Here is a 25,111-nt window from a genome sequence, read left to right as displayed (position 1 = left end):
AGGGTAACCATTAAAGAAGAGCAACTGCATAATGTCCAAACTAGAAGGAAAAAGAGCAAATGACTAAAAATATACCAAGAGGAGGGAAGAGCTAAAACAAAATGGAGTACTAGCAGCACAAATACATTAAATGCATAAAATATTAAGACAAACTTAACCCTCAGGACATCAGTGGTCATATTAAATATGGACTAAATTTTCAAATTAAGAGACAAAAACAGGTGATAAAAAAAAACCCACATGCTACTTATAAAAGACATATCTCAAACACACAGCACAGAAAGAATGAAACTAAAAGGATGGGAGAAGATATACCTTGCATAGATTAACCAAAAACATGGTGTAGCTACACTGGTATCAGATAAAATAGAGTTTAAGGTCTTCCCCCAACCCCCAAGTCAACCAAACAAACAAAAAAACCACCATTCTTTAACTAGAGATAAAAAGGGCAACCTTATAATGATAAAAGGTTAATTCACCAGGAAGATATAGTTTATATTTGTACACACTTGATAATACAGCTCAAAGATAGCAAAAACCTAAAAGGTGAAATAAGCAAATTCATAATCACATTGGATATTTTAACACATTTCTCTTTTTAATAGCTAGAATAGGCAAAAACAAACCAGAAGGGATAAAGATTTGAATTAATAAAACTGACCTAATGAAATACACAACACTGAATCCAGTAACTGCAGAAGCCACATTACTTTCAAGCACACATGTAACATTTATAAAAACAGATCATAAACAGAACGCCAAAAAAAATTTCAACAAATTTCAAAGGAGTAAAATTATACAGAACAAGCTCATGGACCATAATCAATTAATAAAAGATAACCAGAAAATACTCATATGTTTGAAAATTAAGAAAAAAAAATTTTTTTTAAAGATTTTATTTATTTGACACAGAGAGATAGAGAGCACAAGCAGGGGGAGCGGCAGGCAGACAGAGGGAGAGGAAGAAGCAGGCTCTCTGCTGAGCAAGAAGCCTGATGCAGGGCTCGATCCCAGGACTCTGGGATCATGACCTGAGCCAAAGGCAGCCGCTTAACCGACTGAGCCACCCAGGAGCCCCAAGAAACACATTTCTAAGATATCTATGAGTCAAAGGGGAAATCACAATGGAAATTTAAAACTATTTATAAGTAAATGGCTAAAATACCACATATCAAAACTTCCAAGTATCTACTAAGCAATATTTAGAGGAAAATGTGTGGCCTTAAATGGAAAGAATCAAAAGGATACAAATGAAGGGCACCTGGGTGGTTCTGACTGTTAAGCGTCTGCCGTCAGCTCACGTCATGATCCCATGGTCTTGGGATGGAGCCCCACAATGGGCTCCCTGCTCAGTGGGGGGTGGGGTGGGCTGCTTCTCTGTCTGCCTCTGCCACTCCCCCGCTCATGCTTTCCCTCTCGCTCACCCTCTCTCAAGTAAATAAATTAAAATCTAAAAAAAAAGGATACAAATGAATGAACTAAGCATCAGTCTCAAGAAGTTTGGGGAAAAAAAAAACACCCCAAAATATTTCCAAGGAAAGTAGAATGAAAAAAATAAAAGAGCAGAACTTAATGAAACAGAAAACCAACTTACTAGGGAGAATATCAATGAAGACAAAAGTTGATTCTTTGAAAGGAAACTCTACTGAAACTAAGGAAGAGTAAAGGGGAGAAAACGTAAAAACGAAACCGGGACAAAAGGGGGCACATCTCTACGGATGTTGCAGACATTAAAATAACAAGGAAATATTATAAACAATTTTATATAAATAAATTTGAAACTTTTAAAGGGACCAATTCCTGGAAAAATATCACTTAATAAAACTAAGAAGAAAAATTTTAAATGTTAGATTAAAAACACCAAATCTGTGGTCAAAAATAACACAACAAAAGACAAACTTCCAGAACCAGATGGCTTCGTCACTGAATTCTCCAAGCATTCAAGGAACAAAGGAGAGGAAACTAGAATGGATGGTAGATGAGGAATGTAACGGGCATTACTTATATTTTTGCACTGACTGTGGAAGCAGGGATTGTAGTATGCTCCACTAATCTTCCTCTTGTAAATGTTCCCAGAAATTGTAACCAACCAGAATCCTAGAGCTGTATCTGGGTGAAGTGAACTTAACAAAAGAAAAGAAGGTATCTCGGGGCGCCTGGGTGGCTCAGTCATTAGACATCTGCCTTCAGCTCAGGTCATGATCCCAGGGTCCTGGGATCGAGCCCCGCATCGGGCTCCCTGCTCAGCGGGAAGCCTGCTTCTCCCTCTCCCACTCCCCCTGCTTGTGTTCCCTCTCTTGCTGTCTCTCTGTGTCAAATAAATAAATAAAATCTTAAAAAAAAAAAAAAAAAGAATGTATCTCAATGGAGTGTAGAGAATACTATTAGTAAACTAACCAGGGTCTCTACTAGTCAGTACACCCATCCTCCTGATAGGAGTGTCAGCTAATAACAACGCACAAATGTCCCTTCTCTGGAAAACTGCCACCTCACCTGGTTATAGCAGTCTTCCCCTCCTCCCCCATCCTGCTTCCCTCATTCTCCTTTTCCTGAGCATGTTTCCCAATATACCACTTGAATAAGAATCCCCATTTCAGGCCCTGCCTCTACAGAATAGGATCTAAGATATCACTATTTAGGAGGGTGAAAAGAGAGTCACAGAGTAGGAGAAGATATTCTTAAAACATACAACCGACAAGGGACTACTAACCAAAATATATAAAGAACTCCAACAAATCAATAAGAAAAACTGAAAAACAGGCAAAAAACTTGAAGAGGCAATTCAGAAAGAGGCTATCCAATTAATTAAAAAGTGCTCAACAATAGTAGTAACCAAGGAAAAGTAAAACCACAAAAGATATTATTATAGACCCATGAGAAGAGTCTAAAAATTTTAAATGGACAATACTATTTGCAAGGGTGTAAAGCAATTGAACTCTGACATACTGCTGGTAGGAAAGTAAATGGGTACAATCACTTAGAAAACTGGCATTATCAGGGCACCTGGGTGGCTCAGTCTGTTAAGTGGCTGCCTTCGGCTCAGGTCATGATCCTGGGGTCTTGGGATCGAGACCCACTTCCAGCTCCCTGCTCAGCGGAGAGCCTGCTTCTCCCTCTCCATCTGCCTGCCACTCTGCCTACTTGAGCTCTCTCTCTCTGTCAAATAAATAAATAAAATCTTTGGAAAAAAAACAAAACAAACAAAAAAAACCTGGCATTATCTGGCAAAGCAATTCCACTCTGACACATTACCTACAGAAGCTTCACAAACACAACAGAAAATGTCTAACGATGTTCTCCGCTGCACTGTTCTTGGTAGTCAGAAGCTATGAGCAACACAAGTACCTGTAAACTAGAGGACGAATAAATATATTGTGACATATATCATGAAACACTGTTAGCAATGAAAATAAGCATGGTAACCTCATGGACACAGCACACAAACAAAGCAAAAGAAGCCAAAACAGAATGCACACAGTATGATTCTATGTATGAAGTTAAAAAACTAGTAAAATTATACTACTTAGGGATGGAAATATAGATGATAAAACAAAGAGAAACAAATGATTATCACATAAGTCAAGGTAGTGGCTTCTGGGAAGGAGGTTATGATTTGGAAGGGGTGCTATTGAGTATTGGCAATGTTCCACTTCTTGACATGGGTGATGGTTCCATAATTCCCTTAAAACTGTTAAACTATGCATACATTTGTGGGGTTTCCTTGCATGCATTTTTATATCTCATATTTTTAAAGTTTAAAATAAAGACAATGAGGGGCGCCTGGGTGGCTCAGTTGGTTTAGCGTCTGCCTTCAGCTCAGGTCATGATTCTGGGGTCCTAGGATCAGCCCTGTGTCAGGCTTCCCTGCTCAGGGGGGAGTATACTTCTCCCTTTGCCCCTCTCCCCACTTGTGAGGGGGCGCATGCTTGAGCTTTCGCGCTCTCTAATAAAGTCAAGTAAATAAAGACAACAAAATAAACATACCGATTATTGTCTGATTCTTAGAAAAGTTGAGGGAACTGCATTTTTAAATTAAAACCTTGCCCCTAAATCCTTAACAGAGTACATGCCATTTAAATTTGCAACAATGCCTACTTTTCTTGGGATTACAGGTGGAGAAACGGTCTCCTGGGAACAGATATGTGCTTTGCCAAGAGTGACCAGAGGACCCCTTTTCTACATGAAAAGTTGAGTAGGCACCCAAAGTCGTAGGGTAGCTATACGCCATTTGAGAATTCTTGGTAGGCAGAATCCTGGAGAGGAAGTAGAACCAATTTGCCAAAATACCTTGGGATAAGCTTAGGAAGGCCCTGAGCCTCCAAACCCTGACAAAAGATTTGAAAATAGGGTAATCTCCTGAGTGGTCTGTGGTGACCCTGACCAAGGCTGCTAGCACAAAAGGGCCCCATATCCCCCCAAAGAGAACTCACTAGATGACTGGGGGAAACCAGCCTGATGACACGCTCAACACACTGCCCAGAGTGCAATGCTTTAGGGGAAAATGGCAAAGCATGTGAGCACAAACTAAAAAAGCTCTAACCTTGGAATCCAAGCATGGGATCAAGCTGGCAGGAACCTGGTCCAATAGGGGCGTTGAGCAGCAGTGACCACACATCCTTGGAGCATGCAGGACAGCTCTTCAATAGTGATATCATATAGCTGTGTCAGAAATAACACTGTGGGTGGACTGCTCAGACTCTGGAGTTCTCTCTCCTCTGGAGAGTGGAAATAAGACTGACTTCTTTGGATTGTTTAAGCCCCTAGGGAGCTTGGAAGTGGGAGACATCAGAATTCTCACCAATGAGGGCATTAAAGGACTTGGGAGATTACTTGGAAAAGTAAAGAAATTTTTGACTGCATTAGAACCCAACTGGTGAAATGAGACACACAGGTTAAATATCTGAAATAGACAAAATCTTAATCAAATGTCTCTATTAACTACCGTTATACACACAATACCATATGTATGAGTAGGAAGGTAATACATCACTAAACTAACAGAATGAGCGTAATGAGAGAAATTAGCAGGCATTTCAAACAAAGCCCATGATGGTAACTTAAGGTTCATTCATTAAGGCAAACTGAAGGAACAAGTTTCTTGTACCATCTATTACTATTATGTGACTGAGACATGTAAGAGGAACTTGTTTCTTTTACATCTTCCTTGAAGAGCATCTTAATATATGATACCTTCTCTCTCTCTTTTTTAAAAGTATCCTCCATGCCCAGCATGGAGCCCAATGTGGGGTTTGAACTTATGATCCTGAGATCAAGACCTGAGGGGAAATCAAGAATCAGACATTAACTGACTGAGCCACCCAGGCACCCCTACTATTTGAGGTCTTCTTGGTTGCCCAGGACCCTCCCTCCCACCTCTGATAGCTCTCCCTGGCTCCTAATCTACACCCTTATTAGAGGCCCAGATCTGCCCTTGCATGTGGTCATACCCTCAGACTATCCCCCCAAAGATTCCGAGTTCCCCAAACCAGGGTCTATCTTTATTTTTATCTCTGTTTTTACTTATTCCCACTCCTCTTGGCCCTGGCACCAATACATGTTTGTTAAAGGAAAGAATGAAGGAGGAAATAGGGAGGAAGGAATAGTATGAATGCACTGCACTGAAAAAAAAAAAACAAACAAACAAAAAACAAAACCAGAGTACCACCACCAGGAACCGAAACCCACAGTGAACTGGGGACTGCTTGACCATGTATTACTTAACAGCTACTCGTGCTATCATAAAAACAATTCATCTGATAACCATGGAAACCAAAATGAAGGCACTGTGGCGAGGGTGGCTCTTTTCAGAAATCTAAAAACAATAAGAGGCCTGAAACCAGAAAGACAAAGAACTCCAAGTGCTCCAGGCCAGAAGTAAATCCTTTCCTAAAAGCCCTGACAAAGCAGCATTTTCTTCAGTTTCTAGAGGCTTCAACGAGGGCTCAGGGACCGCCGTGACTTACCATGAAATAATTCAGACCTCTCTGTGTGCTGTCCCTTGGTGCCAGCTGCTAAGAGGAAAGCTCGCTGGGAGACAGAACTTATTGTTATTATAAAATGTACTGAGAACCAGCAGAGGGAGATAAATAGATTTCTCCTCTAGCTCCTAGTAGGTGTACAAGCACACAGTAGGTCTCCACAAATACTTGTTGAGTAAATGAATTGACTTAGAACTCGGGGAAAACACAGGGTCTGGTTAACAGTATGTGTTCTTTCTACCACCCAGTGCCAACATTCTGTCGGGTACTGAGAATGAAAGTCCTGTCCTCGTTCTGGGTCCAGTTTCTCCATGTACAAAAGGAGATAGCTGGATTAAGACAGTTTCCCAGGCATCTTCCTACTCTAACAGTCAATCACTGTACTGTGCTTTTTTTGGTGGCAGCACATGCCTGGCACTTTTTTTTCCCCTCAAAGGGAATGTGATACCCATCTGCTCCAGTACATGAATGTTCCCATCCTGCCTGACTCATTTGGTAGGAACAACAGGTTCACATGCCAGTTGTAAATGGGAAGGCAAAGGGGGCCCAGAAAGAGAAAAGGGGAAAGGATCCCACTTGGCCTCTTTCTTAGGGAACCAAAACAGTACTCTTTTAGGACTAAATATATACAAACTGAAGTGTGATTATTCTAAACACCCCTCATGTGAAGCACTCTCTAGTGTACTAAATTAATTGAACAGTATTTATATTAACGATTGAACACTTCGGTGCCGGAAACTGTGCTAAGCCCTTTGCACAGCTAAGCCCTCACAGCAACCTCATGAGCTAAGTACTATTATTATCTACTTTGAACCGCTGAGGGCTTTGTCTGGCTCAAGAGCACACAGCTGGTAAGTGGCAGAACTAGGACTTGAACTCAGGTCTGACTCCAGAGTTCCGGCTCTTCAAATGGCTTTCCCACCTGTTCTCCACGGTAGTCCTAAGAGGGAGGCAGGGCAGGTGTTACCACCTTTACTTTAAAGAGGGAGAAACAGACTCTGAGAGACTTGTGCTTTGCACAGAATACACAGGACACTTAATAGTAGGTGCCCAGCCCCTGACGCCCCTCGCTTCCCGGGTGAGGGCTCTTCCCACCCCAGGAATCTGCTTCTTCCTCTTCGACTTCAATTACACACTCGTAAAACCTCAAGGCTGAAGGCAACCGCTGAGATCCACTTTCCCCGCCGGGTCGCTTTACCGGCTGGGAAAACGAGGCACAGCTCTCCTCCCGCCCGGCAGAGCCTCCAGGTATCAGCAGAGCGCGGGAGCGCCGGGCCGCGGGCGGCCTGAGGGCACCCCCTCCCGGTCCCGCCAGGGCCAGGTGCTCAGCCTCCGCCAGGACCGAGAGGCGCCTCCTCGGCGGGTCACCTCGGGAAGCGCCCCAGGTCCCCGAGAGGCAGCCTCCAGGCGCCCGGGCCGCCCCCTGCTCGCGGCCCCGGGCATCCCGGGGCCGCGAGCGGAATAACTTCGCCCTCAGCCTCCGCTAGCCGGCCGCCTCTTACCTCTCCGGGGCCTTTCCGGGGCGCTCGCCCACAGCAGTCCGGGCCGCGGGAGCCTGAGCCGAGGCGCAGCCGAGCCGAGCCGAGGCGCGAGGACTGCAGCGCGGCCACCGGGCGGGCGGAGGCGCGGCGAGCCCCGCCCGGGGGCGGACAGCTGCGGGCTCTTGCGGGCGGGCGCCGTCACGTGACGCGCAAGGCGGGGGATGCCGGGAGCCGGGCCGGCGGCCGGGGTAACGCTCCCAGACCACCGCAGAGGAAAAGGAACCCGGAGTCTTTGCTGGGAGGGGTCGGGGAGGGGAGCGAGAGGGCGACGCCAGGGAGACGCTTCGGGTGCTGCCAAGTCGAGCCTGTGGAAGGACGATTCGGCTTCTAGTGCGTGGCCCCAGAAGGGCAGAAATAGAATCAGTGGGCGGAAATTGCAGGGAGGTATGCTGGGGTCAATACCAGGAAGATTCTTCCAATCACCGGAGTTATCTGTCAGGGTAATGGGATGCTCCAGGAGGTGGTGACCAACTTGCGGGTGTGCACGTGGGAACACACTCAACAAACTGACCACTGGCTATGGGCCAGGCAATATATTGGGAGTATATATTAAATTATTGTATGTATAGTGTTTAACACAATGCCTGGCACACAGTAAGTGTTGCAGAGGTGTTAGTTGTTGCTGCCGGTGTTATTATAGGCACAGGAATGAACAAAACTTCTATGGTTCCTGTCCTAAAGTTAATTCTTGAGTGGATAAGGTAGTCATTAATCACATATCATTTAAATAAATATGTATTTAAAATCATGGTAAGTTCACCGAAGGAACCCTGATTTTAAATTACGGGGCAAGGTGAGGGCGGTCAGGGAAGACTTCTCAGAGGAAGGTAAGGAGTGAGCCAGATAGAAGAGAGGCAGGGAAAGCCTGAGTCAGTGCTTTTGGGTGGGGTGGGTGAGGCAAGGCAGGGCAGAGGAGAGAAGATTGCTCTTTGGGTAAATTGAAGATGTCCAGTTTGTCTGAAGCTTACTGTTAAGAGAGAACAGTGTAAGTGAGGTTAGAGAGGTAGGTAGGTGCCAGATCATGCAGCACTTAGTAGGCAATGATAAGGATTTTAAAATTTTATGTAAAAGGAGGTCATTGAAGTGGCGGAGGGTGGTTTGATACCTTTTGTAAAAACTATGCCAGCTACTGTGTGGATAATAGACAAAAAAGTAAGTGGGGGCGCCTGGGTGGCTCAGTCGTTAAGCGTCTGCCTTCGGCTCAGGTCCTGGTCCCAGGGTCCTGGGATCAAGCCCCGCGTTGGGCTCCTTGCTCAGCGGGAAGCCTGCCTCTCCCTCTCCCACTCCCCCTGCTTGTGTTCCCCCTCTCGCTGTGTCTCTGTCAGATAAATAAAGTCTTTAAAAAAAAAAAAGTGGAAGCAGGGAGATTGGTTAAGACATGGACTGGGGTATTGGTAGTGAAGACAAAGAGAAATGATACTTTTTTTGAGGTAGAGGCAAACTGGTTTGATATGAGTCATCAGGGGGATTCCTAGATGGGGCCCATGGAGGTGCTATTTATTGAAATGGTTAACTATTGTAAAGGGAACATATTTGGAGGTGGGAGATCATCAATTTTGGACTTGTTAAATTTTAAGATACCTGGGTCACCCAAATGAAGTGATCAGAAAGGCAGTTGGATATAGACCCCTGGATTTTAACTGATTAATTTTTTAATGCAGGCCTTGAACTGATGACCCTGAGATCAAGACCTGAGCGGGTATTGAGTCAAACGCTTAACGGACTGAGCCACCCAGGCGCCTCATAGACTCCTGGATTTTAGAAGAGAAGATCAGCTACAGAACTCTAACTTGAGAATGCTGTGAAAACAAAATTTTTACGCTGGATCGAGGTTTGTAATGGCTGACTCTTGTGGTTCCATTGACCTCTGTCTTGGTTCTATAGAACGTATTCTATAAAAATGTATTCCATCTGTTATTACATGATGAATTTGGTATTACAGATTCTGGATGAGGTCCAAGTTACCATGCAGCTGCTTTCCTTTATAAATTGAAACAAAACAAAAAACACCCTAAGCCTAACATCAACAATTTCTTTTAAGCAAAGGCACAAAGCTGTACACACAGTAGCCAGATATAGTAGAAAGACCACTCTGACTTAGGTCAGATCAGAATAGGGGTGGTTCACACTACAATGAGCTGGATGATTGATCTTATTGATGACTGGCAAAGCTATGGCATGTTTAATCCGTTGAAAAGTGTCACATTGTATGAAACCAGCAGTCTAGTTATATGTCAGTAAGCAATCAAAAGCCTGACTTTCTGGATTTGTGCCAGCCAACATTGTTTTGGTGTTTCTATAGAACAGCTAAGTCCTTCAAAAGAGTGCAACAGCAGCTCTCTACAAGAGCATGATGTCTTTCCCATTAATGGTGCAAGCCTCACTTGTACCATGAAAAATGTGATCTTAAATAAAAGACCATCATTTGTAAACTGCAGTTGGGCTCTCCCTTCTTTCTACCTGCACCTCTTTCATGTATGCCTCTTTCCTACCACTTGCTGGTCTACTGACTTCTCTCCTCCATTAGACTAGGAGGACTTGCTCACTTTTGCAGCCTGGTATAGTTGGTATTTATTGTAAAATGAATAAGTAAACACACCATCTCCTCAGCCATGTGAACTTTATTTACCTTACTTTATAGAGAAGTAAGGCTGTGATTTGTCCAGGGTTGACATAATACACATGCCCTTGTTTTTGGCCGTTATCTGAACTCCCTTCCTACATTTGGGAATTCCCCATCTTCGAGCTTGTTGGGTGGGAATCAGAGCATGCCCTTCACTATAAAAGCTGAGACCCAGATATTTTCTCTGCTTCTCCACATGACCCTGACACTACAAAATGAATATTCTCTGGACTATGAATTGGGAGCCAGAGACAGCAAAGCGGAGACCTGGCATAATTCTCTTTGGTGACCATGGCAAACACAGCAAGATGAAGTTCTTAGAGCAACACTGGCTGTCGTCAGAGTGCAGGGTTCTGGGCCTGTGGCTTTGGTTAAGTGGTGGCATCTAATCCTCAGCAGAGATGGTATCTTCACTGCACCAGGTTTTTTTTTTTTTTTTTAAGATTTTATTTATTTATTTATTAGAGAGCGAGCAAGAGAGAAACAGCATTAGAGGGGAGAGGGTCAGAGGGAGAAGCAGGCTCCCCGCTGAGCCAGGAGCCCGACGTGGGGCTCAATCCCAGGACTCCGGGATCACGACCTGAGCCGAAGGCAGTCGCTTAACCAATTGAGCCACCCAGGCGCCCCTTCACTGCACCAGGTTGTATGGAGTGACCAAGTAACAAAGGGTGATGTTCCAGATGCATAGTCTCTGAGCCTGATTCTCCAGGCCTCCTGGGATACAAAATCATCTATAATCCTTTCAATGAGTTATTTTTCTCTGTAAATCTACCCAAACTGGATTTGGGTGTTTCAAGTAAAAAAAAAAAATGACTCATATAGTCACATAATTAAGAGAACTGAACCTCTAACCAGGACTTTTAACTACTGATGCTACTGCTCCTTCCTAACACATAAATCTTTACCCTTCAACAACCCATTTTTTTTATGTTACATATTGATGGCTCTTTGTTCACCAAGTTCATCCTTCTAATGTCAGCTGATTAATGAATATTTCAAACGACTGCATGGCAAGGCAGCTGCCAGTGCAAGTTTGGTCTCATTGTCAGTACACCTGCTTATGTAATACTGTTTTTTTGCATTTTTGTTCTTTATAGACATCAGTGGAAAATGAAGATACTATTACTAATGTGGCTAAGAAAAAGATGAAAACTATCAGATGTGCTTAAAGCACATCTTCAGCCTTAGAATGCTTACTGTATTAAAGCCAGCTGTTTTGTGAAGTTTGAGAATGTTTCATAAAACATTTCATCATATTGTGTTTAAAAGACAAAGTGATTTTGTAATGTTTTTACATCTCAGTAACAAGTCTATTCAACTTTTATATACATGATTCCGATGTGTTTGTAAACTTGTACAGAAGTAGGCAAGTGGCACTACCTATGTGTATTGGTAATACTGAGTTTAAACAAGCAGCCTGTAAGTCACAACTGTTCTGTCTCCTATGTGATGTCCATAATGCAGGGCAGGGAAATGACCTGGTGCTTTAATTTCTTACTGTAGACTTCAAGAAAATAGGTTAATGATGGTTGTTCTTGTGTAATTTGCAACTGCAGAATATACATTAGCCAGCAAATGTCAGGATGTGATAGATCTTAAGACTGAAGTGTGAGAATAAAATAAACAGAGGAGTTTATGAAAAGGACTGAAGGTTCTCTTGCTCTTCTGTGCTCAACACACTTGGGTCACACTGGCCTTCTTTCTTCCTTAAACAGATATGCTTTAACACTTTTTTGAAGTCTCCCCATTCTTTTTACCTGGCCAATTGCTATTCCAATTTTATTTGATGTATCACTTCCTCAGGGAGCCCTCCCTGCTTCCTGACCAGCCCAACAGGTCAGGGCTCCCCTATTTCAAGTTCTCACAGCTTCCTGCACGTCACCCCACAGCAGTTTATATATGTAATTATTGATGAAATTAGGTAATGCCTCCCCTACTAGATTTTAAGCCTCTTAAGGATAGGTACCATGCCTGAATTCCCTTCTGTATCACTCAGCTACCAGTGCCTGCTCCTCTGTAGTCACTGAATATCTGTGACTGTGCACACCTCCACCACACAGAATGGGAATTATTTTTCTGAGGCCTATACAACAGGTATTGTCCAGAAAGTCAAGAATTTTTCCACCTCCAATTCAGCAGTCGTTTATTCAGCCCCTTCTTTAGTAAAGACTCTAGGTGGGACAGAAAAAAGTGTAAGATAGCACTTGTATTCAAGTAGTCTTTCAGGAAGAGAGAAAAAGACAATGACAAAAGATAGAAATCTTGTTTCCCCATAGTGGCGATTCCTGCTATAGAGTACCCATGTTCAGATTCTTACTCGTTTCCCATTAAGAGTCCAGTCTGTGACCCAGCCCACCTTGGTCACAGTAGCTGTGAGTTCAAGAAAGAATCTTTCTTAGCTTCCAAACCTTTATCCTAATTTGTCTGCCTGGAGAATTCTTTGACAATACACTTTCAGTTTTTAAGAACAGCACTCAGGACTCCCACTATTAGAGGTCTTCTCAAGGCTAAATACCTCTTAATTCTTTCAATCATTTCTCTCGTAGCAGGCTTTCCAGTCACTTCCAGTACTCTACCAACTCAACTCTGGCAAGTTGGCAACTTTTTTTTTTTTTAAGATTTTATTTGATAGAAAGAGACATAGCGAGAGAGGGAACACAAGCGGGGGGTGGGGGTGGGGGGGTGGGAGAGGGAGAAGGAGGCTTCCCGCGGAGCAGGGAGCCCGATGCAGGGCTTGTTCCCAGAACCCTGGGATCATGACCCAAGCCGAAGGCAGATGCTTAACGACTGAGCCACCGAGGTGCCCCAAGTTGGCAACTCTTGAAGTTTCTGTCAGATCTGGAGACCTTAAGTTGTCATTTTACAAATGCAACCTAAAATTGCTTTCGTTTTCAGTTTTGACTCTTATTCCTAAATCAGTCCAGAATTTCGGAACTGGAAGGGACCTTAAGGTAAACTCATTTACTGGTTACCCAAAGCAGATCCTGGACCAATGAAATCACCTGAATGCTTTTAAAAAATAAGATTCCTGGGCTCCATCCACAACAATTCTAATTCAGTAGATTTTTTCTTTAAAAACTTCCCATGTGATTTGGTATGGAGCTTGTTTGGAAAGCACCTCTGTACATGATGCCTGGCACTGCCTTATAGAACATACTCATTACCAGTGTTCTTTCCCCTGTTATACTTGAACCTCTCCTGTGGCAGGGAGCCCACCACCAAGAGTTACCTGTGTATGAAAATCCTTCCGAACGTTAATAGTATGCATTCTCTGATTCCTAGGTATCTGATATCCGGCACCCATTTCCTCTTAAAATTGTATGTGAACAGAACATTGGTTCCTCATAAACATGAAGACACATTTATCTTAGAGTCCCAACACACAAGTATTAAAAATATGCTACTTTACCATCTTTTTAGACATGAATCAGGAAGAAGGAAATAAATGATATTTTGATCTGTGTTATCTAGCACAAACTTTAGTAGAGTGCTTGCCAACATAAGTGAAGGTTAGCTTAAAGAGGAAAAATAAGATGTTAAACTCAATGCCTTTCCCCTCAACACTTTAATAGCAATCATTGTTTCATTAAGCTAGTGGCAATATTTTATTAATAATTTTTTTGGATTTTGTAGGCTTAAGATCTTATTTCTACTTTTACCTTCACATTCAGTAAAGATTCTTTGTCATTTGCTTGAGACCAATGAAAAACAATGGTTATTATGAAAAGAGTATAAAATTTTAGTTGATGTAAAGATGCAACTATAAGCCTATTAAATTTTACTCAGAAGTACACTGAAGTTATATTAAAGCTGAATTTTACTAATATTAAGATGAACAATTCATTTGATCATTTCCTACATTTCCTTGTTCTAATTCTTATCTACCACATTTCTTAAAACTGTTTTTTGCAACATTTTTATTATTTTAAATTATCTATGTATTGCTTCTCTCCCATCAGCTCAAATAATCAGAGGCAATGCAATTTGAATTTTGGGAAGAAAAGCATCTTATAAACTCCCATTGGTGTATCACATGCAGCAGTAGTCTCCATGATGTTTCCGCACTGTCCCATAAAAATTAGTCTTCAGTCTCCTGGTATCATGAACATATCTGCACTTAGCGATTTTCTTTCCTCCTAAATGAACATATAAATTGGAGGAGAGTAAGTTGTGGTAGTAGGTCAGATGTGGTCCTTGTCAGACCACGCCATATGTACTTAGCTGTGAAACCAACAAACTCTAATAGGACATCTCTTGTGCTAACAGCCCGGAAGGCCACACATTGGTGATAACTTCTGTCTTCAGAAAACAAACAAAATGAATGGATTCTATTTTGTAGAACAGGACCTTTTATCTACATGGAGAGTGGAGGCAAGATACTTGGGGCATACAGAGGTCTTCAGGGCTACCGCTCTGCTGCTCCCACTCTTGCAGATGACCTCAGCAGCACTGACCCCTCTATGTTCTTCTGTCCATCAGCTCCTTCCTGCTTTTTCCTCCTGATCCAACTTAGATGCCTCATGCATTATTTCAATCCCTCCCTGACCCTGTCATTTCACCTCAGCCATGTCGTAAGCCCCAGCCCTGGATGAACCCACCTCTCCACCTTCTCTGAGCTTGCCTGTGGACAGCAGAGCAATGCTAGACAAAAAGCCCACATCCAGGCACTGCAAATTCATAATCCCCTACCTTTTTTTTAAAGAATTTATTTATTTATTTGACAGAGAGAGAGCACAAGTAGGCAGAGGCAGGCAGAGGGAGAGGGAGAAGCAGGCAGCCCAACGTGGGGCTCGATCCCAGGACCCTGGGATCATGACCTGAGCCGAAGGCAGCCGCTTAACCTACTGAGCCACGCAGGCGCCCCAATGATCCCCTATCTTAATTGGGGTACTAATCTCATCTGACAAGTTTAGCTTTTTCTCATTAGCTTGCTATTACACTTCCCATACTAGTTAAAAACTTCTCCACTCTGATTCTATTATTTAATGAACATAATGAACACTGAGTGCCTATGAGGTGCCAGGCAGTATTCTAGGTACTAAGATACTACAGTGAACATAATAGATGAAATCCCTATCCTCACCAAGCATATACTAAATGAAGGGAGACATAATTAACAAAAAAGGAAAAAATATATTAAGTGCCATTAAAAAAGGGGGGGGCTATGGAGTGCTGGAGAGGTTGTAATTTTAAAAAAGTTTTTTTGTTTTTTTTTTAAGATTTTATTTATTTATTTGACAGAGAAAGACACACAGAGAGAGGGAACACAAGCAGGGGGAGTGGGAGAGGGAGAAGCAGGCTTCCCGCTGAGCAGGGAGCCCGATGCGGGACTCGATCCCGGGACTCCAGGATCATGACCTGAGCCGAAGGCTGACGCTTAACGACTGAGCCACCCAGGCACCCCTAAAAAATGTTTTTGAAATATAATGTAACTGGGGCACCTGGATGGCTCAGTTGGTTAAGTGACTGCCTTTGGCTCAGGTCATGATCCTGGAGTCCCGGGATCGAGTCCCGCATCGGGCTCCCTGCTTGGCGGGGAGTCTGCTTCTCCCTCTGACCCTCTTCCCTCTCGTGCTCTCTATCTCTCATTCTCTCTCTCTCAAATAAATCAAATCTTTAAAAAAAAAAAGAAATATAATGTAACTATGGAAAAAATCACGTATCTTAAGTATACAACTTGCTGGCTTTTCACAAGTTGAACATCCTATAATTTATAAAGGAGCTGGGAAAGGTCTCACTAAAAAAACTGCCATTAAGCAGAGACCTGAAGGAGAGGGAGTGAGACACTTGAAAATCTAAGGGAAGAGCATTCCAGAGGAAACAGTGCAAAGGCCCTGAGGCAACATGTCTAGTTTGTTTGAGGAAGCAAGGAGGCCAGTGTAGCTGGAATGCAGTGAAGGAGGGAAGAGTCATAAAAGATGAGATCAGAGATGTAATGAGGACCAGACTGTATAGAACCTTGTGGGCAACCAGAAGGACTGTGGCTTTTACTCTGAGCGAGACAGGAAGCCATTGGAGAATTTTAAGCAGGAGATCCAGTAACTAAAAAAAAAAGAGGTCTGAGGACTGAAGCCTAGGGGACTGCAAGTAAACTTGGGCCTACAAAAGAATAAAGAAGACCTACAAAAGAATCTCAAGAAGAGAGGATAAGTGGAATAGAAAGGGTAGAGAGAAGGAAAATTAGGAAATTAGTGTTCTGGAAGGTCTGCAAGGTGGTTACAATAATGAAACTGTGTTGAGTGCTGCAGATGGGGTGGGACAGGTCAGTGTTAACCTTGACAAGAGCAGTTTCAGAGGATCACTGGGGATGTGAACCTAACTGGAGTGGGTTCAAGAGATCACCAGAGAAAGGAAATGAAAATAAACCATTTTATTGAGGCATTTAACTATGAAAGACGGCAGACAAATGCCTTGGTTAAGTGGGGAGGGGTGAGGATTCAAGAGGACTATGGTGGATGTTGTGGTGAACGACCCAGATCTCAACTTTAGGACCAAGGTCCTCATTCTCCCAGCAGCTAAGAGTTTTGGCTGCTAACAGTGCAAAGGTGCACTGGTTTACATACTGCCTGGGGCTGCCTTCACACTGCAAGAAGAGCTGACAGAACACAGAGCTCACAAAGTCTAAAATATTTACCCTTTGACCTTTAACAGAAGGTTAAAAGGTCTAGCTGATTTCCTTTCTGTCCTATCTCCAACACTCTCTGATGCCTGATCTTATAGGTAAAAGAGATATGCTTAGTTGATCAAGCAAAGTGGGGGGGGGAGTTCACATTCCTTTTTTTTTTTTTTTTTAAGATTTCTTAAATTTATTTGTCAGGGAGAGAGAGCACAAGCAGAGGGAGCGGCAGGCAGAGCAGGAAGAGGGAGAAGCAGGCTCCCTGCCAACCAAGGAGCCTGATGCAGGGCTCGATCCCAGGACCCTGGGATCATGACCCAAGCTGAAGACAGACACCCAACCGACTGAGCCACCCAAGCGTCCCTAAAAGTTCACATTCCTACCCTCGTTCTTCCTTCCAAATCTAGCCCCAAGTTTACCCACCTGTAAACTACTGAACACACTGTAACTGAAATGCTAACTTACTCCTCAGAAGAACTTTAAAGAGCAATGATTAAGCAGTTTAAAAATGAAACTCAGTGGCAGCAGGAAGAACACTACTCTAATTGAGGAGCAAAATTCTAAGATCGTATCCCTCTACAAAACCTGTTTGTGGATTAACATTTTCTCAATTATCCATATTTCTTTCTATGCTCCATTTTAAGTTTTTTTTTTTTTAAGATTTTATTTATTTATTTGACAGAGAGAGACACAGAAAGAGAGGGAACACAAGCAGGGGGAGTGGGAGAGGGAGAGGGAGAAGCAGGCTTCCTGCTGAGCAGGGAGCCCGATTGGGGCTCGATCCCAGGACCCTGGGATCATGACCTGAGCCGAAAGCAGATGCTTAACGACTGAGCCACCCAGGCGCCCCTCCACTTTAAGTTTATAAAACTCAAGTCTGCTATGGTTCTTTACTATTTCACATTACACATTGAAACCAAATATATACACATGGCCAAAGGTTTTCTGATGTACTGTGCCCAAACTGTTTATTACAAGTATTAGATGCCCCCCGCATTGGAGTTTATGGCCTGAAATTTAAGAAGTCAGCAATAAAAACTGCACCATCACATTTTCCCTTATTCTAGCCTGAACATATGCTGGAATCCAGGGTAACAACCATACATCCCAAGAAAAGCACTTAAGGATAGGATACAGTAAATAAACATTAAAAGCCCCTAAACCTTGGACAGCTCCTATTTATTAGCTACCGGATCTTCCAGAGACTCAAACTCATCTGTAAAATTAAGTTATTAGACAGTGAATTTAAATGTTTGCTAATGTTGAAGTTTGTATACAATTAGAATATAAACATGCTATCTCACAATATCTGAAAATATGAATGAAACCTACTAATGCACTGACTGCTAGCACAAATCACTTCTAATCACCTTACACCCAACACTAACCATTAACAATAAACAGCATTTACCAAAATGTCAGGCACTGTGCTCGTGGCTCCACTTGCATTCTCTTACTTTATCCTTACACACTTTGAAGTAGACAGATGCTCCCACTACGCTAATTTTACAGGTGAAAAAATGAGATACAGAGGTTCAGTTGCTAAAGTCATTCATCTTCTACGTGTTGGAACCAGGACACAAAATCAAGTCTGCTTGTCTTCAGAGCCAGTGATCATGACCATGGTGCTATATACCACACCTCTGTAGGTCAGGAATGGATATAAATTACCAACATGAAACACATCATCACAGGGTAAAAATACATGCTCTTTGGGTAAAGATGGTAGATGGAGCACATGCAGCTACTTCCACTGCCTCCTGAAATTCCACTAAACGACAGCAAAGATTTTCATTTTAAGGTATAAATCTAAAAGAATGGGAAAAGAAAGAGGAGACAACAGCAGCAAAAAGCTAGAAGTTGGAAAGCTGATGGACAAGTAGTAAATAACATGGTAGCCCTGAGAAAACTGAATCCTGAGTCAGCAGTAGAAAAGCAAAACAAACAACCCAACTTACATCAGAGAATCCCTAAAAGGTTCAGGAGCTGGTGCCTTCCTCTACCTTTGGAAGTAGGAGTGAAGGGGTAGACACTAAAATAAGGACTGGTTGAAGGTTTAAGTATTCAGAATGCTCTCTGCAACCCTACGTAGCTAAGCAGCCTCTATTGCCCAGCTCCTTCCCCAAATTGTAAGTTTATTTTCTGAAAAGGGTAAAATAGAGGGTTCTCTGGATTGTGGGATGCTAGGCAGTTATGGGCAGAGGTACTATACTCAATACAGAGACTCAAATGCATACTGGTCATGAGATAAAGAAAACAAGATACAGGGGGTAAAAAAAAGAGATCCAACATGAGAGAAGAGGAAAAGGAATTCCCAGGATTGCAGTGAAGGGAGATCCCAGAATACAGCCCTGTATCAGGCACAGCAGACCACAGTCCAGACTGGGACAGGTCAGAAAGCTCCAGGAAAGACTTATTTAGAAGATGAAACTGCATGCCTAGTAAAACTGAACATTGTGATCAATTTAGATATATGGCAAAGAGTCTAGTTAATTTAGTGGTTAAGTTTACAGAAAACAAAGCCTAGGAAAAGAAAACAAATAGCACTTATAGATTCCCAGCATCAAACAGTAATGTTGCCTTTCACAAAGACTACTTAACAATAAAATGATGTCACTTTATCAGCATCAGCAAATCCTTCAGTCCAAAACAAGAGGAACTCAATTTAATGTAGTTTGTAATAATTACAATATTACAGAGATCTGCAGCAAAAAGTAGGTTAAGAGAAATAAAATCCCAATTTTTTTCTTAGTTGCTACTTTAAAAATACAGACTGAACATCCTGTGCTTAAGTGTTGTTGTGGCTGTGTGCTGGCTTCTGTAAAACATAACTAATCATAAGGAACTCTTCAACATATGTACTCCAGACAGAAGTGAAAGGTAAACAGAAAAGACTAACAAGACAGTGCTTTGTAGACATAATTCCCTTATAATTAATACTTGCTAGAAAATGGAGTTTGACATTACTTACAATTATATCAACATTCACAGAGGCTGAACATCACAGGCATATAGGTGTATTATCACCCAAGATGTCTTTACTTCCCAAGTAGTTTTAAATTTTAGCTATGAAGGTCAGTTACCAGAGCCAAACTTGTTCTTAACAAGTAGGATTTTTATGTCCATTCAATCAAAGAGTCTCTTACATCTTTCCGGGCCTATTCATTTGCAGATAGGAGTAGAAATTGTAACTGGGTTCCTCATATCATGCATTCACATGTGATGCCCATCTTCATATGCTGTCCAATTTCTTTAGGATAAAAGGTGCTGAAAGAAAAATAAACAAACCCAGAATTTCAGATCTGTTAGCCCACAAGTTACATTACGGAATTTATAAGACTGGGGAAAAAATCTTACAGATTTAGTTCACTACATTTTTTAAATGACTCCAAATAATGGCCAAGCCCCTGCCTGCATAACCTAGCAAGAGACTGTCTTTCCAGTGTCATGAAGCTCTGACTATTCCAAGGTTCATTCTTACATCATATAAAATCTTTTCTCCAGGTAGTTCTCTTAGGACCATAAGAGTAAATTCAATCCTCCTTCAAAAGACCATCTTTTTACTTTGGGTGATTTAACTGTCAAAGGAACAAAATGCTAGGAGAAACAAATTGGCATTTTTCACCCTTTAAAACATATTTGAGGGGCACCTGGGTGGCTCAGTTGGTAGAACATCCAACTCTTGAGCTCAGGTCATGATCTCAGGGTCATAAGATCAAGCCCTGCATTATGCTCCCTGCTCAGCAGAGTCTGCTTGGGATTCTCTCTCTCCCTCTCCTTCTGCGCCCCACCCCCCTGCTGTCTCTCAAATAAATAATAAAAAAATAAAACATTTGAAAAAAGGCAGAGGGTGGGAGAAAACAACACTGCACTGGAGAAGCAGAAGAGCTAGACGCAGATTTTGGTTCTCCCACTGATTAGCTATATATCACTTATGTAATCCAAATCACATATAATGTAGTCCTATTTCAGTTCTTATGAGGGTCTGGTAGGAGAGTACGAATAGAAATGGCTAGAAAACAAAAATATCGTCACAGGGATCGAACGAAGTGTTACTACTGTCCTGTGTAAAAGTGCTGTGGTCAAAATAAGCACATGAGAAGATGTTTAACATCACTAATCACTAGGACAATGCAAATTAAAACTATAATGAGATACCACCTAACATCCATTAGGATAGCTACTACCAAACTGTTGGGAAGGGTGTGGAAAAATTGGAACCCTTGTGTACTGTTGGTGGGAATGTAAAATGGTACACCTGCTACGGATCACAGTATGGTGGGTCCTCAAAAAATACAAAATAGAGATACCTGCATATCCATGTTATAGCAGCATTATTCACAGTAGCTAAAATGTAGAAGCTATCCAGATCCAAAGATGGATGAATGGATAAGCAAAATGTGGTATACGATGGAATATTACTCAGCCTTAAAAAGGAAGGAGATTCTGACATATGCTATGACATGGATGAACCTTAGGACCCTATGCAAACTGAAATAAGCCCGTTACAGAAAGACAAATACTGTATGATTCCACTTATATGAGAGCCTTAAGAGATGTCAAAATCATAGAGAAAGTTCCAGTTTTACAAGATAAAGAGTTCTGGAGATGGATGGTGGTGATGGTTGTACAACATTATGAGTGTATTTAGTACCACTAAACTGTACAGTTAAAAATAGTTAAGATAGGGTGCCTGGGTGGCTCAGTTGGTTGAGTGACTGCCTTTGGCTCAAGTCATGATCCTGGAGTCCAGGGATCGAGTCCCACATCGGGCTCCCTGCTCAGCGGGGAGTCTGCTTCTCCCTCTGACCCTCCCCCCCCTCATGTGCTCTCTCTCTCTCTCTCTCTCAAATAAATAAATAAAATCTTTAAAAGAAATAGTTAAGATAAATTGTTATATCTATTTTATCACAATTTAAAAAATTAGAAAATAAAAGGGGCTGTGAGCAAAAAAGCTGCCAGAAGGATCTTCTTTCTCAATACCCATACTAAAGTAATAGAACATATTGTTAACATTAAACTGAAAATACTGAGATCTGTTGAAAGCTGACAAAGTCAGCAGTATGTCCAGATATTTCTAATTCTTATCAGCTTAAAAAAGATAAGTAACATCCATCAAATGAATGGATAAAATGTGGCATATCCACACAATGGAATGTTACTTGGCAATAAAAAAATATTTTGGCAATAAAAAGGAATAATATAAATATTATTATTTATACTCTTAAAGTTTAATTGACATACAGTATCCTACTAGTTTCAGGTGTATGGTCATAGTGATTCAGTATTTTTATATATCATGAAATGATCCCCACAGTAAGTTTAGCTACCACATGAAGTTATTACAGTACTGTCTACATTCTCTATGTTGTACATTGCACCCTTATGACTTACTTCTTTTGTAACTGAAGTCTGTACCTTTTAAGCCCCTTCCCCTATTTCATCTATCCCCTACTCTACTCCCCACTGGCAATCAACGGTTTGTTGTCTGTATTTATCAGTCCGTTTCTGTTTTGTTTTTAAAGATTCGACATATAAGTGGAATTGTATGGTATTAATTTCTCTCTGACTTATTTCACTTAGCCTAATAGCCTATAGGTCCATCCATTTTGTTGCAAATGGCCAAGAGTTTTACGTCTAAGTAATATTCCATTGTATATACACACATCTTCTTTGTCCATTTATCAACAGACACTTAGGTTGAACCGTATACTCTAAATGGGTGAACTGTATACTATGTGAATTATATCTCCATTTTAAAAGTGGTAATGTGGAACAGTATTCTGTGTTTTTTTAAGGAAACCAATTCATATCAGATACAAAGGACACTGAAAAGAAGCAAATATTTTACTGGCAGCTAAGTCAACAAAAAAGGTAAGAGGATAAAATAAGTTGGGAGTTGCAAAAAGCTGTTGAAGGAGCAGGATTTGGGTTTCTGTTCAGAAGGGCTCCCTCTCCTGGGGAAGCAGGGTAATACCATAGTCAGTGATGGGGTACCAGGCTTCAGTGAGCTCTGGCCTAGGCCCAATTTGAGCCTTCTATAGGATAACCTTGGTATGGCCTTCATTTATTTTAATCATCTCTGCCTCTCCATCCAGACCTGTCAGCAATACACAGCAAGGTGCAATGAAAAGAGTACTGAACTGAGAATTGGAGGGTGAGGTACAAATAAATCACTTCTGAGATTCACATCAGTAAAACTAGAGAGGTGATCTACAAAGCTGCACCCATCTCTAACATTCAGTGTGTCTTTAACTCTGATATTTTGTGTTAAGACCCCCTTTGAAAGGTGAGTTCTCATTTGCAAAAGGGATATACAGAATGTTAAGCCCGGCCTCCCTCAAAGCGCTACTGTCAAGACAGCTAACGCAAATAAGCTTCTGCCAAACGTAAATTCAAATAAACCTTCAGGTGTTATTATTAATCCTATAGACTCCTACTCTTCTCTTCTCATTCCTTCAAAAAAAAAAAATTCTTTACTTCACTCTCTGTACAAATAAGCAAAAGAAGCAAACCTTTTTGTATTTTAGAGATCAGCACCGAAGGAAGGAAACTTGGTATTAAGAGCTCTGGATTCTAGATCAAGAATCATTCACTGAATCGCTGAGTGACCTTGAGTCAGCCATTTCTCTATTCTCTAAGTTTCTGTCGGCAAAACAAGGGAGCTGCTCGGTAGGGGAGCGGAGGGGAGGGGAAATAAACCCTCGAGGCTCTTTCCATTCATATGCTCTTAAGGCAGGGCGAGGCGGGATGATCACCCTCGCAGTCCCGGCCACCGCGTGTACTTCCGACCCCGACCCGCAGACCCTAAGCCGCGCCTGCGCCCGCTGATCTCGACCTACATGTCCCACCCTCCCCGCGACCACTCAGCTAGCTCAGCTCGCGGCCCCCAGAGAACCAGAGTTGGGTGGGGGGTGTCCGCGAGCTCCCCGCGGGTCTCATGGCCGCAGCCTGGAAAGACACTCACTGACTCGCAGCAGGGCCACATAGATGAGAAAGTTCCGTATGGACGAGATTACATCCTCGCGCATCTTCCGTTTCATCTCCTCGGGGTCCAGCTTCGGCGCAAGGCCCTCGATTCGGAACATAGCTTTGCCTCCCCGGCTTCCAGCTGCCACACTCTGCTCTCTTCACAGGCCGCCGGGCGCCCGGAACTCGGCCCCATCCCATTTCCTGTTCCCGCCCCTCGTTCTCGCGCGCGGCGACGGGGGCTGCGAGGGACAATCCTCATCCGGCCCGAGAGGTTCTGCAGGGGGCTGCCTGAAGAGGGCGTCGTAGTCTCAGCCACGCATGACTCCGGTTCCTCCTGGCTGTTGAGGAAGCTCTGTCTTGAGCCGGGCGCGCTACGCTGCAAAATGCTTTTATGCCTCAGAGAGGACAGTGCACGTAGATACCACCATAAATAACAATAGCTACAGGTCTACGCCATGAATTAGATATTAAAACCTTCATTTCCTAGATGAGAAAACTGAAGCACAGAGAGCTTTAAAACAACTTGCCCAAATATACTTTAAAATACCTTAGGGGGAAAAAGTGTTGAGGAAGGGAGATGAAACGGTATTAGCAAAATGTTGAAAATTGCTTAAACTGGTGATTAATGTATCATTTTAATTATTCTAGTCTTTCTATTTTGAGCATGTTTGAATATTTTCATAAGTTAAAACAAAAAGATGAAGATGATGAAACTTGCTTGTGATTACACAACTAGGAAATGCAGGTTTTTAAAATTTTATTTATTTTATTATTATTATTTTTAAAGATTTTATTTCTTTATTTGACAGAGACAGACACAGCGAGAGAGGGAACACAAGCAGGGGGAGCGGGAGAGGGAGAAGCAGGCTTCCCGAGGAGCAGGGAGCCTGATGCCGGACTCGATCCCAGGACTCCCGGATCATGACCCGAGCCGAAGGCAGCCGCTCAACGACTGAGCCACCCAGGCTCCCAGTAGGTTTTTTTAAAAATGTTTTTGTCTTCCCCATTTTATTTTAAATATAAAAATGTATTTTATTATATATAAAATATACCTTTATTATATATAAAATATATTTGTATATTATATATACATATATTTAAATAAGCTGTATGCGGTACCTGGGGCTTGAACTCAGGACCCTGAGATCAAGAGTCACATGCTGTACTGACTGAGCCAGCCAGGTACCTCTGCAGTAGGGTTTGGTATTTAGATTTGCGGGACCCAGACAAAAGTTTTTAACTCTATATTATTATAGTATTCTCATTTCTTATTAACTGATCCATACAGATTGGCCCAGTAATACAGCATATAAAAACAAGTTCAGCTCCTTTCAACATTTTACAGGTGAGGAGGGGGTCTGAGAAACCAAGTGCACTGCTT

The 25,111-nt window shown here is 42.3% G+C and overlaps 2 protein-coding genes and 1 long non-coding RNA gene across 4 annotated transcripts in view; 1 reads left to right on the top strand and 2 right to left on the bottom strand.

The window, feature by feature from the left end:
- Nucleotides 1–7,607, bottom strand: part of FBXO10 (F-box protein 10) — a 60,178-nt gene extending 52,571 nt beyond the window's left edge. For both annotated transcript variants that reach the window (XM_027616445.2, XM_027616444.2), the window contains exon 1: nt 7,481–7,607. The gene's annotated coding sequence lies outside the window, so the exon portion shown is untranslated. The remainder of the gene's footprint in view (nt 1–7,480) is intronic.
- Nucleotides 7,608–7,769: 162 nt separating this feature from the next.
- On the top strand, nt 7,770–12,831 carry LOC113934917. The gene is made up of 3 exons (XR_003523836.1): nt 7,770–7,903; nt 9,181–9,350; nt 11,240–12,831. It is a non-coding gene; the product is annotated as an uncharacterized LOC113934917 (long non-coding RNA).
- A 6,530-nt stretch (nt 12,832–19,361) lies between these two features.
- Nucleotides 19,362–23,923, bottom strand: TOMM5 (translocase of outer mitochondrial membrane 5). The gene is given in 3 exon segments (XM_027616536.2): nt 19,362–20,025; nt 23,726–23,885; nt 23,888–23,923. Coding segments are annotated over 3 exon segments (231 nt in total). The 3' UTR covers nt 19,362–19,990.
- Nucleotides 23,924–25,111: the final 1,188 nt, after the last annotated feature.

The sequence above is a fragment of the Zalophus californianus genome, chromosome 13 (genome assembly GCF_009762305.2).
Source record: "Zalophus californianus isolate mZalCal1 chromosome 13, mZalCal1.pri.v2, whole genome shotgun sequence".
Lineage (NCBI taxonomy): Eukaryota > Metazoa > Chordata > Mammalia > Carnivora > Otariidae > Zalophus > Zalophus californianus.
This window is presented reverse-complemented; position numbering and strand designations above follow the sequence as displayed.